Raw genomic sequence first — 18,128 nt, forward strand, 5'->3', positions numbered from 1 at the left:
CACTCCTTCTGGATTTGTACCCAGTGTGTGTTTTCTCCCTCTACAGTGATTACTGCCTCTTGCTCAAGGTATAGTAACCATAGCATCCTTAGTTCCTTGGGATTGATGTTTAGAAGGTTCAAGAGCTGGAAGCTCTTGAACAATCATGTTTCAAGCAATCAAATGCTTTGTTAAAGTCATTGAAGCAGACAAATAGGTTCTGTTGGTGTACATTTGCTCTTTCCAGTATATTCAGAGGAAATATTGCTTCTCTTGTGCCAACCCCCTTTTTTAAAACCCATCTGGTCTTTTCCAAATTGTTCTTGAATCTTGCCTTCAATTCTGTGTAGAATCAATCATCTTGAAGAGGACTTTCACGGAGTGGCTTATTTTTTTTTTTTTTTAATTTTTTTTAATGAAAACCAGAAACACGAGAGGTATTAGAATCTATGGTACTTAGTACCGTGATTGGGTTGGAGGTTGAGAGAAGATATTTATTGACATTAGACTTGAACTTCTGTAGACAGTAATTTTCAGGAAAGACATATGAAGGAAGGCTGTTCCAGAAAGCAGCAGTTGAATGAATAAACGAGGAAGATGAAAAGTTGGTTCTGTGAATCTGAAGTTGGACAGTAAATGGATGTTGGTGGCACGTGTTCAGACTGTTTTGAAAGAGAGAGCAGGAATTATAGAAGCCAATTCACAAGAACAGTGCCCATGGAAGTATCTGTAGAAAAGGCATGCAGTATGTCTATGAGACAGTGAGTGGAGAGACTCTGTTAGAGATGCATCATTAATTAACCTAACTGAACTCTTCTGAATAGAATCTAGAAAGCTGAGAGAATTTTTGGGGGCATCGCCCAAGATGTGGCAACAATATTCCATGGAAGAACGGATTTGCGCTTTGTACGGAGTGAACAGCTGTTGGAAGAAAAGTAACGCCGAGAGCGAAAGAGAAAACCAAGTTTTTTAGATGCAGAGGAAGCAATATTTGTAATGTGCTTGTACCAAGAGAGATTAGAAGTCAGGGTAATCCCCAAAAGAGAGATATCATTTTGCCTAGAAATCGGAGTGTCACCAAAGAAAAGCATAGGAACAGAAGAATCCTTTTTGTGAGATATAAGACAAGACTGAGTTTTAGAAGGATTGAAATCAACTAAGTTGTCTTTGCCCCACTGGAGAATTACCTGAAGATCGGCATTTAAGGAATTGGTAGTGGACATTTGAGAAGGTGAAGCTGATTGGGCAGGGCAAGGTTTCTCAAAATGGAAAGTGGAATGCAATGTGCTATCATTGGCAAAATTAGGGATAGAATTTCTAGTCAATGGAAGAAGGTCATTAACACACAAGAGGAAAAGAGTGGGAGAAGGAACTGAACGTTTTGGGACACCAGCATTAGTGGAGAAGTTTGAAGACAGAGAGCCATCTACCATCACGCTCAGTGAGCATTCAGAGAGAAAACTGGATAACCAATTACAAAAAACAGTTGGCAGACCATAAGATGGAAGCTTGTTTAGAAGACCTTTATGCCAAACACGATCGAAAGCCATTGAGATGTCAAGAGCAACTGCTTGTGTTTCACCAAACTTTTCCATTGAATTTGTCCATAAATGGGTAACGTAAGCCAGAATATCACCAGTGGATCGACACTGACATAATCCATACTAGTGATCATTGATCAGACGGAAGGTTTCTAGGTAGTTTGTAAGAGTTGGCAGTTAATTGATTTCTCCATTACTTTAGAAAGAGTAGAAGTAATTGCAATGGGATGATAATTGGAGAGGAGGGATTTGTTACCCTTTTTAGGAACTGGCTGGATATGAGCAAATTTCCAAGAAGGAGGAAAAACACCTTTGGAATAAGAAAGTGAAAAAAAAAGGTGGCAAAGAACAGGAGTAAGTTCAAAAATACCATCATGACCTGGAGCTTTCTTAGCATCGAGTCGTCAAAATCCTTCTGACATCCTTTTGATGGAAGACCACAGGAGGTATTGAATGGAACATGCTGGGAATGGTGGGAGGTGTTTTACCAAGGTCATTAATATATGAGTTGGAAGAAAAATGGTATGTTAGCAGGTCAGCTTTACCTTGACAGAGGTGAGAGCAGAGATGGCCAAAAGTTTTATCCTTGGCTGAAGTGGCAACAGAACCATCTGGTTTGGACAGAGGTGGGAGCAAAGATGGGCAAAAGTTGCGGCCAATAGCTTTGGCAAGAGACCAGAATGCTCGGCTACCATTAGGGCAAGAAGCAAGTTTTCTACTCTTAGCCTGTTCAAACTTTAGTTTGGACTGGTTAATAACTGCTTTGCAACTGTTGCGAGCTTTGGTGTAGGCAGAAAATGAAACTGAAGAATTGGAAACAAGCCAATTATGATATGCAACATTCTTCTCTTGGACAGCCTTAGCACATTTACTGGAAAACCAAGGTTTACATAAAGGACGAGATTTTAAAGTGGAGTGTGGGATAAAGGATTCCATTCCTACAAGAATAATTTCACTGATATGATCTGAGCAAACGTTGATATCAGAAGTTTTGAAACAGTAGTCCGACCAAGGAAAAGAAAAGAAATCTCACACGTCATCCCATTTTACATTTGTATAATGCCAAACAACACGAGGTTGGGAATAGCCATGAGACTCCATTGGAGAAGAGACAATCACCAAGTTGTGATCTGAGGTGCCTAAAGGACCACTCACAGAAGGGTTGGTTGTGAAAAAGAAAAAGATCAAACGTGTTGGCTGTATGGTTATGATTGTCCGGTATTCTTGTAAGTAAATGAACAATCTGTGCAAGATCATTAGTAATTTCAAAGCCTCAGCATCTTGACCAGCTGGGTCAGTGTGACTGGAAAACGGAAGCCAGCCTGAGTTGTGAACATTAAAATCACAAAGTAAAATTACCTCACTGTTAGGAAAGTTGGATTGCAGAAAGTCAAGTTGCAAAGAGAGGAAGTCAAAGAGCTCCAAGTGATTAATGGAGTTGGGAGAATGGTAGAGACAACAGATGAATTTGACACAATGAGGTAGAGAGATTTTAAGCCAGAGAAGATCGAAAGAGGAGATTCCAAATTACCAAGTCTCTGACAGGGAATATCGGAACAAACATATGCACAAGTACACGGGGTTTGGCAGACTGCAAGTGGACATCGTTGAGATTAGAATTGAGACAACGTATATTTGTGAAATTAACTAGGAAGTGTTTGATAGGTTTAGATCTTTTTGCAGATAAGCTTACTCTATTAGTTTGACAATTTATGGTGTATTCAATAGTAAGAAAAAGTGGGGGGGGGGGGCAACATGCTGTATAAAGTAATGAAATTTTTGGATATGGTGTACATGTGGTACTCCATATCCAAAAATTATTTCAATGGTTGACCATTGAAATCACAAGTTTTTCAGCAATAAGTACTTCCTTGTTATTTTCTCATATTTTTCTTAGTTCCAATCCCTGTTTGTAGTTAATTTTCTATTCTCCTCCTCTCAATTAAATTGTATATACACATTTTTTATCAAATGGAAGGGAAAAGAAGTCAGTGTGCATAGTTAGATATGATTCTACATGGGCACGGAACTCATTCATTGCTGCACTGCATTATGCAGTTTATTAATAAACTGGCTAAAACACATATTGAGATCTACTACCTTGCCATAATACTCAAGTAGTCAACATGTAGAAACTTTTTTAAATTGGCCAAAATCATATATTTCATTAAATTATATAATTTTTAAATAAAAAATCGACTTAATTCTGCTTTATCATAAAATTCTCTCTACATCCTTCCTAAAATGAGATCTCCAGACCTGTATGCAGTACTCAAGGTGTGACCTTATATAAATGGATAATCACTTCCTTATCCCTGTTAGCAAAATTCCTGTGTATCATTGACAAGACCCAATGAGCTGCTCTAGCAGCCCATCTGCACTGCTTAGAAAACTTCATATCTGACTGCACGATTACCCTCAGGTCTTTTTCATTCACCACTACCATGAGTATTGTACTGCACAGTTCATACATTGCTCTGGGGTTACTGCTACCCATATGCAGTACTTTGCATTTGTCAAGTCGACCGGGCTAGCCAGGTTGGTAAAGTGCCTGTCTGGCAACCCAAAGGTCGCGGGTTTGAATCCCGCCTCGGGCTTGGATCAAAGTACTGCAAAAACCTTGGGAGGTGCATTATGGCCACAGAAGCCGATGCGCCAACAATTACCAAAAAAAAAAAAAAAAAAAAAAAAAAAAAAAAGCATTTGTCAGTATTAAAAACTTCAGTTGCCATCTCTCAGCCCATCTGCCCAACTTTTATAGATCCTGTTGCAGTAGCGTACTGTCATTGAAAAGCCTGCCAACCTTTGTATATTCTGCAAACTTGGACATTAATCCTGATATCACTTCATCGATAAATATAGAAAACAACAATGGGCTCAACACTGAACCCTGGGGGACTCCACTAACAACATTAGTCCGTGAAGAGCAGTGTCCACTGATGCCCACTCTGTCTTCTCCCACTCCCTGGTCCCTTTATTCATAGCAGCAACTTGCCCTTAATGCTGTACTGCTCCCATTTGTACAGCAGTCTTTTTTGTGCAACAGTATCAAAAAATTACCCGAAATCCAAGTATATATCAAAATTATTTTTTGTATCCAGTTTCTTTGTGACTAATAAAATTGATCAGACAAGTTTGCCCCTTTACAAACTCATGCTGTGACTGAAGTATAACTGCATTCCTGTCTAGATGGTCCTGTATTACTTCTTTAGCCAGTGACTCCATTATTTTCCCTGGAACAGAAGTTAAGCTAACAGGTCTGTAAATTACTTGTACCCCTTTGTGAATTGAGAATACATTTGCACATCTTCAGTCTATGACAACTTCCCCCGATCCAAAGATGCTCTCATAATTATGGCTAAGGGTTATTCTTCTTAAAGGATAATTATGTGTGTAAGTGTGTGCAACCATTATTTTAATATTAAGTGACATTCGTACTGTGGAGAAATTCAGTTTCTCTCACTTTAAAACAAAGATTGCTAAGTTTCATATTTAAGACCATTATAAGCAGCCTCCGTAGCCGAGTGGTCAGGAGCGGGAGTGCAGTAGCACACGCTCTTTGAGGAGACCAGAGTTCAAGCCCCTGACAGCTAAATACGGTCAATCTGCCACCGTGCACTGGACGACCAGCGTGGAAGATTATGGTCCATTTCCCTCAGCATGAATTGTTGAGGAGACTTCCATCCTGCAGTGGGTTGATAATGGCTGCAGTTTACCTTTTTCATAACTTGTCCTGGAGTTGACAAGCTGTAATTCTATTTATGGCTCAAAAAAAACCTTGGTCATCTGGAATTAAATCTGTTTGTCAGTAAGTTGCTGTGTAAGCAAGATATTAACCTTATTTAGTGAAGCCTACTGTTTTCCAGCTATATTCCCAATGAGCATTTTTTGTCTCTTTTTGTTTTGAGTTGTCCTGAATTGATGCCAAACCAGTCAGCAGCTCACAAGCATGTATAACCAGCTTACACCAAGTTGCAGTGGTAGCACTAAAAGAGAGAATGAGGTAATCATGCATACAAGTGCCTGATTACTTTCTTAATATTTCCAGATTGTAAATTTTTTTTTTTATGAAATGCATCAATTTTACAGGTTCCTATGCAAAAAGGAATGGAAGACACTTAGACAAGATACATCTTTAAGCTGGTCTTTGTGTAAGCAATAAACAATATTTAAAAAATTGAAGAGCTTGATATTCTGATTCAATCTTCAATTTATTTTGCCATCTATTAATTATTTGTTATAATTATGAGTAGTGATTTTTTACATAGCCTATTAAATTTTGTATTTTATCTAGCAGTCAGCTTTGCTTTTGTGTAGGCTGAGATCCAGTTTAAATGGATTTTAATATAATTCTTAGTATGTTTGATTATTTACTTATTAGTTTACTGGACTTTTGGTTAATAACCTTTGAGTGGACGTGAGAAACTCTAAATTGAATTAAATTAGATATGAATGTCAAAAAAGCAGTTTTAAAGAAACCTTTGAACTTTAGCAAAAAGTGATATTCTTGATAAAACTTTTTCCATGAAAACATTTAAAAATAACTGAATCCTTAATCTTTTATTTCTAGAAATGGGGCGGTAATGCTAAAAATCAATGTAGATACTGAAAATGGAGGTCTCACCCTAGATCCAAGCTATTTAATTGACTTTGGAGCTGAACCAGATGGACCTGTACTGGCTCACGAAATGAGATATCCAGGAGGAGACAGCACATCAGACATCTGGGAATAAAATTCCCGTAGTGCTCATGGGATCAAAAATATTACGTTCAAGTGCTTTGTTTATACTAATTGAATGTTTGATTTAGCAGTTGGCAACTGTAACAGTTATTTACTTAAAATTACTGAATGTAAATGTGATTTAAATCAATAAGGTGATTCTTGTTACTTAAGTACATCAGAAGTGCCCTAAAAGTAGATTTCATTTCTTATACAGAGCATTACAACTGAATTTTTTATGGTGTACTTACTTCCATACGTGTTTAATTCACCATAACCCTTTATCTTTAGTTAGTTTAAAGCACAATCATTTAGAAGCTAACAACCTGGCCAATTATATTTTGCATTGAGTTCCCGTACTCTTTTGGTCAGTGCTCAACTGAGTACTTTAAAAATATGGTTTATTTGTCATAGGTAGTATATATATATACAAGATACATCTTTAAGCTGGTATATATATATATATACCAGGCTATATATATATATATATATATATATATATATATATAGTTCTATTACTTCAGTTGCCATCTCTCAACCCATCTGCCCAACTTTTCTAGATCCTGTTGCAGTAGTGTACTCTTGTTGAAAAGCCTCCCAATCTTTGTATCGTCTGCAAACTTAGACATTAAGCCTGGGGGGACTCCACGAATGTATTATAATTATGTCTGATAGCAGTTTTTTTTTTTTAAATCAATGGGAAAGCCATTTTCTATCCTTGGTTTAGTTTAAAAATGCCATTGGTGTACTTCTGAAACAAATGTAAACTGATTTTACTTTGGAGGAGCAGCAGAAACAGTCATGTTGTGTCACAACTACCCAGCTAAATAAACTACACCAAAGAGCAAACATCATACATAGCTGTTGCCCTCCCCCATCAAATAAAATCAGTTTGCATTCATTTCAAAAGTATACTAATGATGGAAACAACTTAACCATGGATAAAAAGGTGATTAAGCAAAATTAAAATCTAATTGGCTATACATAGGCTAATTTTAACATCAAATTAAAATTTATTACTTAAACCTACATCTGACAAAAAAAGAAAAGAAAAGAAAAGGTTAAGATTTTTGTAACCCATGAATGAGGTTACCTCTTCAAAAGTTGTATATACGTATAAATAAGTAAAAGGCAATATAAGGGTAAAAAAAAAATATTTCCTATTTTATATACGTCTATACATATTAATAGCACGTAAAAAGTTCAAGTTAAAGACTGCTGACACACAGTCATTGTCAGATAAAATCTGACTGAGTGCATAAGGCTAAAGTCAGATGGCTAAAAGCAATAGAACGTGCACTTCTAAAAATTGGAGTCTGTTAAAACATGCTTGATAGATAAAATGGTGTCACACTGCTCGCACACAGGAACATCATTGGCCCTCAGCAGAAAAGAATGTGTCAGATGACAATGTCCTATGAGGAGCCTAGCAAGAACAACTTCCTCTTTACAAACCCTGTGCAAACTGGACTGCCATGGTTTGATTACAGGCTTAATCTGATATAGTTTGTTGGCTAGAAGGGCCCATGCCACGAGTCTTGCCACTGCAAATATATCTTGTTAGGGATTATTTACCTGTAGTCTGTATAGGGGAATGACAGGCTAAGTTTATGACAGGGTGGCTGATTTGGCCAATGGCAGTCCTAGGGCAAGAGAGATAGTGTTGGAGGGTGAAAAGAATTGTGAGCCCTCTAACTTAGATTGCTCTGTTGACCCATTTTATTGCCAAATTACATGCAGACACACAGTCTCTTAATGTCTGACTGTATACAGATGCATACTTTTTCCCATAAAACAGTCAATTCCTTTGGTGATAGGGGTTGTAAGTAATAAAGTGGCAATGCAGTGTAGAGTACAGCTTGAAAAATATTTTTTTCTGAAAAATTTTCAGTAAAAACATTGAATGACAGAATCAACTTAGCAGTATCTTGGCATTAGTTTATTACATACGTGAATGCAAAGACCAAGTAGACTCCGAGGCTGGAACTCTTGAGTTATATAACTGCAGTAAAATTTCAGACTGCTACAAACAAAAATTCCTAAACAGCAAAGATAATTTAATTAGTGGAAGAGTACTGGTTGCACCTCAAGTACCTTTATCATTGCTTGATAGGCTGCTTCTTTTTCCGGCCAGCTGATCCCCAGATGTTAGCAAAAGATATTAAGTTGAAGTATGAGAAATGTTTTTATATCATGAGTGTACTGTTTTCATTCTGCATATTACCAATTTAGAAAAATAGACAAACCGTTCATTAATTTTTATAAGTGAAATAGTCTAGTTTTGTTTGTGAAATATTCTAGTTATTTTTATGCATCAATCAAGTAAAAATTCTGTTACCTTCACAGTTTGTTTATAAGAGCCTAAAAGAAAAGAATGAAATTTTAGTTGTTAACTTTTGGATTGCTGTTTTAAATGTAATATTTTATATATAACTTAGTTTATTAAAAATGTTTTTGTCACCATATTTTTTTTATGAAATAAGATCATAATTATCTATATACAAGTTTAGAATCATGATACTAAAATTGTAACCACTGGTAATCTTAGGAATTGACTTGACTTTTGTAAGGCTAGAGGGCTAAATTGGTAATGTTTCATTATGGCAATCATATCAGAATAGGTTGACTAATCAGTTTTGCAGGTAATCTGGATACATTTAAAATTTCACTGCATAGAAAAAATGAACTGTGATGGGAACAGGAGTGAGAAGTTACCTGTTGTAAAAGGCGACAATTCTAAAAGTGTATTTCTTTGTATTGAGTAACATTATTGGTCATTTTATTTTCCTGTACTTTGTAATTGAAATTATATTTTTAGCTTAATAAGTGAACTTTCTCACAGCTTTTTATATGTATAATATTCTTTATTTTTTATGAAGTTGCATTTTTTAAACTATCATGTTAATTTAGTCTGGAAGTATTCTACTACAAAAGTGATTAAAACTGAAACTTTCCTTTTTAAGGGATATTTCTACTGATGCTGATAAATAATAAAATATTTTTATAACAAGAGTAGTGGCTTTTATATGTTGGAAACATACAAAAGCACATCAAATTGAAGAAAGCACAAGAAGCTAATGGATTATTCTGAAACCAGTGGGAAGGTCGCAAAACCCTTATCTACAATACTCAGATGAAATTCTAGAAGCTAAATGTGAAAATATTTCCCCCATCACAAAGGGGATTTTAAGAGTTTATCTGGGCGACAGACCCATACATGTGATTTCTGGGGCAGGAAAAATTTAGTTATTGACCATATAGTGCAGGGGTATTCAACCTTTTTTAGCCTATGGGCTAAAAAAGATAAAATCCAAAGGTCACATGCTGCAAGACAGTTCTATTGCTAATTATGCATCTTTAAAAATTAGATTTCAGTTTTGTTAATTACATTTGTTTATACAGTAGAATGTTGGTTATCTGGAAGTCAGTTACCCGGAATAATTTGAAAGGCTGATCTTTCTTCTTTTTTTTTATTAACAGTAGTACAGCAAGCTCCGGTTATAGTGATCACATTTGCAAATTGAATTGTGGGTTAATCTTGTACAAACTGGTACCCTTCTGGTTGATCGTTGCGAGGAGGCGTGACGTCACTGCATATGAATAGCCAACTATGGTTAGTCTTATGGTGTTTATCCCCTACCCATACTGCTGTTTTAATAGGGAACTCGTTTTCTGCTATTAAAACAGCAATTGGTGGGGGATAAATACCCTAACTAAGACTAACCATAGCGCGGGCTAGGCATATTACTGCTACTCGCAACTGGAAGTACCAGCTTGTAAAGTTTAACCAAATTTTGATAATAAGAAGGGAAAGATAGTTTACTACCTGTTTATAACAGATTTTACAAACAAAAAGCCCAATAAACTGAAAACTGCAAATTGTTTTTATTGTTTTATGGTTGTGACCTCAGAATTCTATGTGACCAGAAATGTGCTTTAGAAAAATATCACAGAGACCTGGGTTTTCTCGGAAACCATGAGTGAATTTCAGATTAGTTTAGCTTCAGATTTGGTAAGAATAATATCGGCCCGAATCTGTGCCATTTATTATTTTTCTCAATTTTTTTTTATGGTAAAATGTGAACGAAAAGAAAATGCATAATTTTAACATTGCAATGAAAAACTGAAATTATTAATAGAATTAGAAAAGGTGAAAATTTAGGAAATCTCTCCAAAGGGTTTAATGTGGGGACTTCAACAATTTACGACATTAAGAAAAATTCCAATGCTACAACAGAATTTGTGTCAATTATGGATAGTGAAAGAGGATCTAGCAGGAAAAAGATGATGTTGAAACCTGAAAATGCCGCTTTAGAGAGCACTTTATTTGTGGTTTCTTCAGAAGCGAAGTTTAGGTGAACCAGTGTCTGGCCCAATGCTGTGTGAAAAAGCATTGGATTTTAATTGAAAATTAAGAGGTAATAAAGTTTTTAAGGCAAGCACAGGTTGGATGAAAAATTTTATACTGAGACATGGTATACATGAACACATTCAAGGCGAGAAACTTTCTGCAGATGAATCGGCAGTGGTGTCCTTTGAAAAGTAAGTTTGCTTCAGCCACCTGGGAGAAAACTCAAATTATGAGAAAGAAAACATAACGTTGATGAAATGGGCTTATTATGGAAAGTATTACCAAGAAAAACCATAGCCACTAAAAGAAAAATGCCTGCATCAGTTTTAAGATGAAAAAAGAGCGAGTTACAATTGCTATGTGTGCAAATGCTACTGGGAAGCACAGATTGACCGTGTTAATTATCGGTAAGTCGAAAAAACCGAGAGCATTTAAAAATCTTTCTAATTTTCCTATTTTGTATATAAATCATAAAAATGCCTGGATGGATGTTTCTGTTTTCCCAAGATTGGTTTATATATATATTTTTTTGTTTAACATGTTGACTGCCAAAGCTTATTTGGGTAAACTGGTCTCCAATGCCAATTTGAGTTAGGCACGTTAAATTATTCAAAACCCAAATTATAATATATATTCATCACAAAAACTCATAAAAAAAGCTTATTGCAAAAAAAAAAAAAAAAAGTATCGGGAATTATCTCATAGTTGGCGTATGTAATAGAAAATTCTTCACGGCAGCAAACTGAGTTAACTCGGCGTGTCGTAACTTGCAGAATTCTCTGTACATCAATCTGTGCCGTGCGTAAATCTGCTGCAGCAACACAGGCTTTGTCGTGTACGTTGTATTCAGTACTTTGTTACGTGTTTTTTTTTTTTTTCCCCCAGTGGTCTTTTTCCAGTTTTACAAAAAAAAAAAAAAAAACATGGAGAAGAAGAGAGTGAGCTCTATGCTAATACGAGTGACTTGGAACTTGAAGAGATTTTTGACGAGTCGTATGGTTTATAGATCGATCGGATCAAATACTGTCGTATTATTCAGCGCTAAGAAAAACCATCAGATGTCCGAGAAAAAAACTGCATTATATATTATAGAAATATATATGCATAACGCATACATCATCCCTTTCGATCAAGTTACGGGTTTCTCTGAATTTCGGACATTTTTTGGTGGAACCCGTAACTTGACGGAAAAGTTACACTGAATCTTTGATTGGAGAAAAAATTCTAAACGTTCCAAGATTAGGTCTGAATGTAAAATTCATTATTTAGAATTTCAGTTGGCTATACCACCAACTGAAAAAAAAACCATGCCCGACTAAGCCGTGTCGAGCATGTACGAGAAATAAAAAAACGCAGCGGAACGCTATTATTGTCCAGTGCACTAAGAGAAGCTAGCTCTTTGTGTGAAGAAAATTTTTTTTTCTGAATAAATTCTGTTTTCTGACACGGTGGTTGATTTTTCATTCTTATCGCAGAAGCCAACTGTCCATCAGTTGCATATATTTGCTATGAATATACTCGTAGCTGCGCCTGAAAGGCAAGTCATACCAGTCCGAGTTAACTCTTAGTCGGCGTCCTGGTCCAGATTGCCAAATACAAATTAACTCGTAGTCAGCATTCAACATGTTAATCTTATTTAATTTAATCATAAGGTAAGATATTAAATTTATTTAATCTTACCGGAAAAATTTACTGGTTCGATTATCCAGAGGAGATCTGACATAAATTATTCCGGATAACTGACGCTCTACTGTAGTTTAATTTTACATGTAATAATAAGAAAACCCAAGACAACCGCTACATGAAACTAATAGCATTCTTATTCATTGATAATAATAATGAGGTGTGTTCAAGTTCTTCAAATTTATTTTTCTCATAAAGTACACTAGATACAGAGATGACACTTGCCTCAATTTTTAATATAGTCTCCTAGAAGCTGCACACATTTTTCACACCTTTTCTTCCAACCTGAGAAGGCTGTGGCAAAGTTTTATTTGGAGGTATGTTTGGCCCACTGGTAAATGGCAGAAGTAGCTGCTTGTCAGCTAGGAAATCATCTGCCACAAAGAGCATCTTGATTGTTAGGAACAACCAAAAGTCATGGAGGACGTGGGGAATAACCTCTAAAAACAATTTTTTGCACATTTCCAGAATGGTGGGGTGAAGCATCATCCTGATGGAAACTAATGCAATTCAGTCTGTGAGAATGATTTTTTCTGAAGTGATGGGAGGAAACTCTTTCTTCAGAGTTTCTTCATATCAGTTTCCTGTCACAGTAGTGGTCCTCTTGGGTATGCACTGTGTAAGGATTATTCCAGAAAACAGCAATCATTTTCTCTGCACTTGCAGTACAGTAATACCCCGAAGTTACGCGATAGGTGGGTCCGACGAAAATCGCGTAAGTCGAATTCGCGTAAGTCGGGGTACAACTTTGCATATAAATACATATAAATTTTGCTTAATTGGGACCAAGGACTAACAAAAACACTAATTTAGAAGAAAAATATTAATAAAATTGCAGTTCTTTATACATATTAATACAAAATATGTATTAAAAAAACAAATGACTTACGTTAAAAAGTTATTTCGATGTCGATGGCTTCATAAAATCTAACAAATTCGTCTGACGACACAGCGCGTTCTTTTTTTCACGCAGAATTTCTTCGTAGCAAGCTAATAATTTTTTTATTCCTTGCTTTGTAGCTATAACGCGTTCTTCGTTGGAGTCTATGTTTTCTAAAATTTTTAAGCCCTTTACAATTGAGCCCTTTTCAATTTTCAACCTGTCAAGTTTGCAATTGTCATGTGCTTTTCGCCGTTGCTTCATTTAGGCCTGTAGTACGTGCAATATCACATGGTCTTTCATTTCGCTCAAAGCGTTTCACAATTTCATATTTTTTTCTCTATCGACAGAGGCGGACTGGCAATAAGCCTTACCGGGGAAACCCCGGTGGGCCAGTGTGATTTTGGCCATAAACCATAGTATGAGGCCACTATAAATTTTCCCGGGTAAGAATTTTTGACCCAGTCCGCCTCTGTTTATCGATAATTGCTTTTCTTTTTCTCTCTGAATCTGCAGTGTCTTCACCAGGACGCTTCCTTTTTATTTTTAGGGAATAAAGCACAATTACAAAACGAGGAGGCACGCTTGATACGCATAAACAAAGCTGCGCGCATGTAGCAACTGAATAAACAACACCATAAAGGCAGAGATACACTATTAACACCTCACATTTCTAGGGGTTACTACCATAAAACAATAAAAATCCAGTTGCGTTTCTGCTAGTGGAATCTGTTATAAACTGGTAGTAAACTCGATCTAATTGCATTTGCGATTATACCGATAGCTGGAATTGTGTTGGTTTTTACGTTATTATGGTGAAAGTGTGTTTCCCCTTCACTGATATAAAAAACATAAAAGCAGCAAAGTTGAATTTTGTTCATCTTTCGCTCTCATTCTCCACCGTCGCACCGTATATCGATAACATATGAAAAACGACCTTGAAGATAGTGGGCGGCAGCGTTGCCAAACGAAAAAATCAGGAACCGCGTAACTCCGAGTTCGCGTAAGTCGGGGTATTACTGTACACAACTTTTTTGGCAATTGTCAATTGGGCAGACTGATGTTTCATTTCTAGACAAAGAGGGGAACCAATGTCTCATCATGACAATTGAGGAAAAATCCATTCACTGTAGCATCTTGAGTGAGCATTGCTTCACACAATTTTCTTTTTTGTGTGTCTTCTTGAGAAGTGATGCATGTAATTTTGAGTATTATAAACACAGTTAATATATATATATATTTTTTATGTAAACCCCAAACACGAGAGGTATTAGAACCTATAGTACTTAGTACCGTGCTTGCATTGGAGGTTGAGAAGATGAAAGAAGATATTTGTTGATATTGGACTTGAACTTCTGTAGACTGTAATTTTCAGGAAATATGTACGAAGGAAGGTTGTTCCAGAAAATGGCAGTTGAATGAATAAACGATGAAGATGAAAAGTTGGTTCGGTGAGTTCGAAGTTGGACAGTAAATGGCTGGTGGCTGCACGTGTTCGGACTGTTTTGAAAGAGAGAACAGGAATTATAGAAGCCAATTCAGAAGAACAGTGCCCATGGAAATATCTGTAGAAGAGGCATGCAGCAGAAACAGTACGTCTATGGTACAGCAGGTGAAGAGACTCTGTTAGAGATGAATCATTAATTAACCTAACTGCCCTCTTCTGAATGGAATCAAGAAGCCTGAGAGAGGTTTTGGGGGCACCACCCCAGATGTGGGAACAATATTCCATGGTAGGGCGGATTTGCGATTTTTGTACAGAGTGAACAGCTGTTTGGAAGAAAAGTAAGAGCGAAAGAGAAAACCAAGTTTTTTAGATGCAGAGGAAGCAATATTTGTAATGTGCTTGTACCAAGAGAGATTAGAAGTCAGGGTAATCCCCAAAAGAGATATTTTGCCTAGAAATCAGAAATCAACACCAAAGAAAAGCATTGCAGCAGAAGAATCCTTTTTGTGAGATATAAGACAAGACTGAGTTTTAGAAGGATTGAAATCAACTAAGTTGTCTTTGCCCCACTGGAGAATTACCCGAAGATCCGCATTTAAGGAATTGGTAGCAGATTTTCGAGAAGTTGAAGCTGATTGAGCAGGGCAAGGTTTCTCAAAATGGAAACTGGAATGCAATATGCTATCATCAGCAAAACTATGGATAGGATTTCCAGTCAATGGAAGAAGGTCATTAATATACAAGAGGAAAAGAGTGGGGGCAAGAACTGAACCTTGGGGGACACCGGCATTAGTGGAGAAGTTAGAAGACAGAGCCTTCTACCATCACCTTCAGTGAGCGATCAGAGAGAAAACTGGATAACCATTTACAAAAAACAGATGGCAAACCATAAGATGAAAGTTTGTTTAAAAGATCTTTATGCCAAACACGATCGAAAGCCTTTGAGATATCAAGAGTAACTACTTGTGTTTCACCGAACCTTTCCATTGAATTAGTCCATAAATGGGTAACATAAGCCAGAATATCACCAGTGGATCGACACTGATGGAATCCATACTGGTGATTGTTGATCAGATGGAAAGTTTCTAAGTAGTTTAAGAGTTGGCGGTTAATTGATTTCTCCATTAATTTAGAAAGAGTAGAAGTAATTGCAATGGGACGATAATTGAATGGGAGGGATTTGTTACCCTTTTTAGGAACTGGCTGGATATGAGCAAATTTCCAAGCAGAAGGAAAAACACCTTTGGAATAAGAAAGTGAAAAAAGGCGGCAAAGAATAGGAGTAAGTTCAGGAGCACAGATTTTTAAAACAAGTGGAGAAATACCATCGGGACCTGGAGCTTTCTTAGCATCAAGATTCATCAAAATCCTTCTGACATCCTTTTGACGGAAGACCACAGGAAGCATTGAATGGAGCGGGTTGGGAATGGAGGAAGGTGTTTTACCAAGATCATTAATACATGAGTTGGAAGAAAAATGGGATGCTAGCAGGTCAGCTTTATCCTTGGCTGAAGTGACAACAGAACCATCTGGTTTGGGCAGAGGTGGGAGCAGAGATGGGCAAAAGTTGTGGCCAATAGCTTTTGCAAGAGACCAGAATGCTCGGCTACCATTCTTCATATGCTCCTCACCAATCTGGCTGCCCTTCTTTGACCATAGAAGCTGTATACCCCCCCCCCCCAATCATTTTACTGATTCCCTTAGGGGAATTATACACCTCTATCAGCCCGCCCCCACAAGATGTTCAGCTGTCAAGTTTTGCAGCCATTCTTCATATAGCCCTCACCAATCTGGTTGCCCTTCTTTGACTGTAGAAGCTGTATACCTTTAATCATAGTCCTACCATCATCTTATGTAAAGAGACAATGACAACCCATGGAAGATGACTCTGGCTTTAGACAACTGACAAAAGTGGCAACTCCAAAAATATGACAGAAAATGTAATATTTCTGAGGGGTTGGTACTGATCATCTTCCATGAATACTTGGCCATGTCAAAGGTCAGTTCTTGCTGAGTGCCAAGAATGTTCATAATGCTTTGGAAATGGTGCAAGGTTTTTCAGTTTGGTTAAAATTCTTTTCAGGAAAATTTACACATATATGATGCAGATCTACAGGAGTTTCTTTCAAGAATTGTAACTGATGAAAAATGGATTCATCATGAGGATCTGTAAATAAAACAAGATGTGAACCATGTAATTTTCATGCAATAGAAATGCCACGGTTTGCCAATGATCAAAAAATTCAAGAATCAACCATCTTCTGGGAAGATTGTATCCTACATAATGAAACAATCACTGGAGAAGAGAGAAACTGATGAAGTGTCTTGTTTCTTCATGACTACTACTGTACACAAGTCCCATAAAGTAATGCTGCTCTGAGAGACTGCAGATTCCAGGAGTTAAACCACCTGCCCAGACCTGTTCCCCAGTGATTACTTCCTCTTCAGAAATTAGAAAAACCACCTGCAGCAGCATTGATTTTCAAATAATGAACATCAAGATAGCTCTAAATGGCTTTTTTAGAGACCAGAACAAATATATTGAGAACAGAAATTTTTTCTTTCTTGTTTCTTTATTTATCAAGTTAGATTAGGTAACCCTCACATCAAATTAATTGGTGATAATTCCGAATTGAATCATACAGAATTCTGTTATTGGGCTGAAGTGAGCAATCTACATGAATGGTAGAAAGAAATATATAACAACTGCTAAGTGGGTTAATTAGCATTAAGCTGTTGAATATTAGTAAAATCTTACCTTGGGTTCCCCTTTGTGGGGGGGTAGGTGGTAGTGTGAGGAGTAGATTGATAGGGGAAGGAAACTAAAGTGGGCAGACCTACTTAAGTTCATAAATAGATGAGGAGAGAATCTGCAAAGCTTCAGTGCAGTCCCCTCACAAGATCAGGCTAGCTGGGTTACATCACGATTTAACCCTTTCCCCTTGAAGTGGAAGAAGTCCATCCCCCCCTTCCTAGATGTACTTTATCTGTTTATACATTGAAAACTCACTGCAACAGGGAGCATTCTCCATAATTTATTGTAGAAACATTGAAAAGAGAGTTAACCCACCCAGACAATGTCTCCATCATTCTAGATCGGGCAGGAAATTCACAAATATAAACCAAGGAACAGTTTCAGGGTAATAGGAAGCTCAAACAAGACCTACATAGGCCAGTCATACAGAAAATTGAAAGTGCACATGAGGAAGCATGCAGATGACAACTTTAACTTGAAAGCTCCCAAAAGAACTTACAGTAGAGAAACCAAAAGAGGAGAGTTCATTAATTCCTTCAGGATTATCTGCAATCACTCCAACATAAACAGGGAAAGAAATGCCAATCCCCGAAGTGGTAACACTTCATTTGCCTACCTAACAGTTTTCCTCCTCACCCCCTTCACTTCAGGACAACTTTCTTCTGCCAATAAACACACAGCTTAGATAGTAACTTGTCTCAGTTATTCCTAAATATTCAGTGTTGTTACCTCTTGATGTTACTCTATATTTCTGCAAGTACTGTAAATATCT

The 18,128-nt window shown here is 36.9% G+C and overlaps 1 protein-coding gene across 1 annotated transcript in view; it reads left to right on the forward strand.

Annotated features, from left to right (window-relative positions):
- Positions 1-6,695, forward strand: part of LOC150091475 (methanethiol oxidase) — a 116,045-nt gene extending 109,350 nt beyond the window's left edge. The window contains exon 11 of the mRNA XM_090384082.1: positions 6,091-6,695. Coding sequence (XP_090240208.1) covers positions 6,091-6,253 — 163 coding nt within the window. The 3' untranslated portion in view covers positions 6,254-6,695. The remainder of the gene's footprint in view (positions 1-6,090) is intronic.
- The last annotated feature ends 11,433 nt before the right edge of the window (positions 6,696-18,128 follow it).

The sequence above is a fragment of the Mastigoproctus giganteus genome, chromosome 1, assembly GCF_048544385.1.
Source record: "Mastigoproctus giganteus isolate SK-2022 chromosome 1, ASM4854438v1, whole genome shotgun sequence".
NCBI lineage: Eukaryota > Metazoa > Arthropoda > Arachnida > Uropygi > Thelyphonidae > Mastigoproctus > Mastigoproctus giganteus.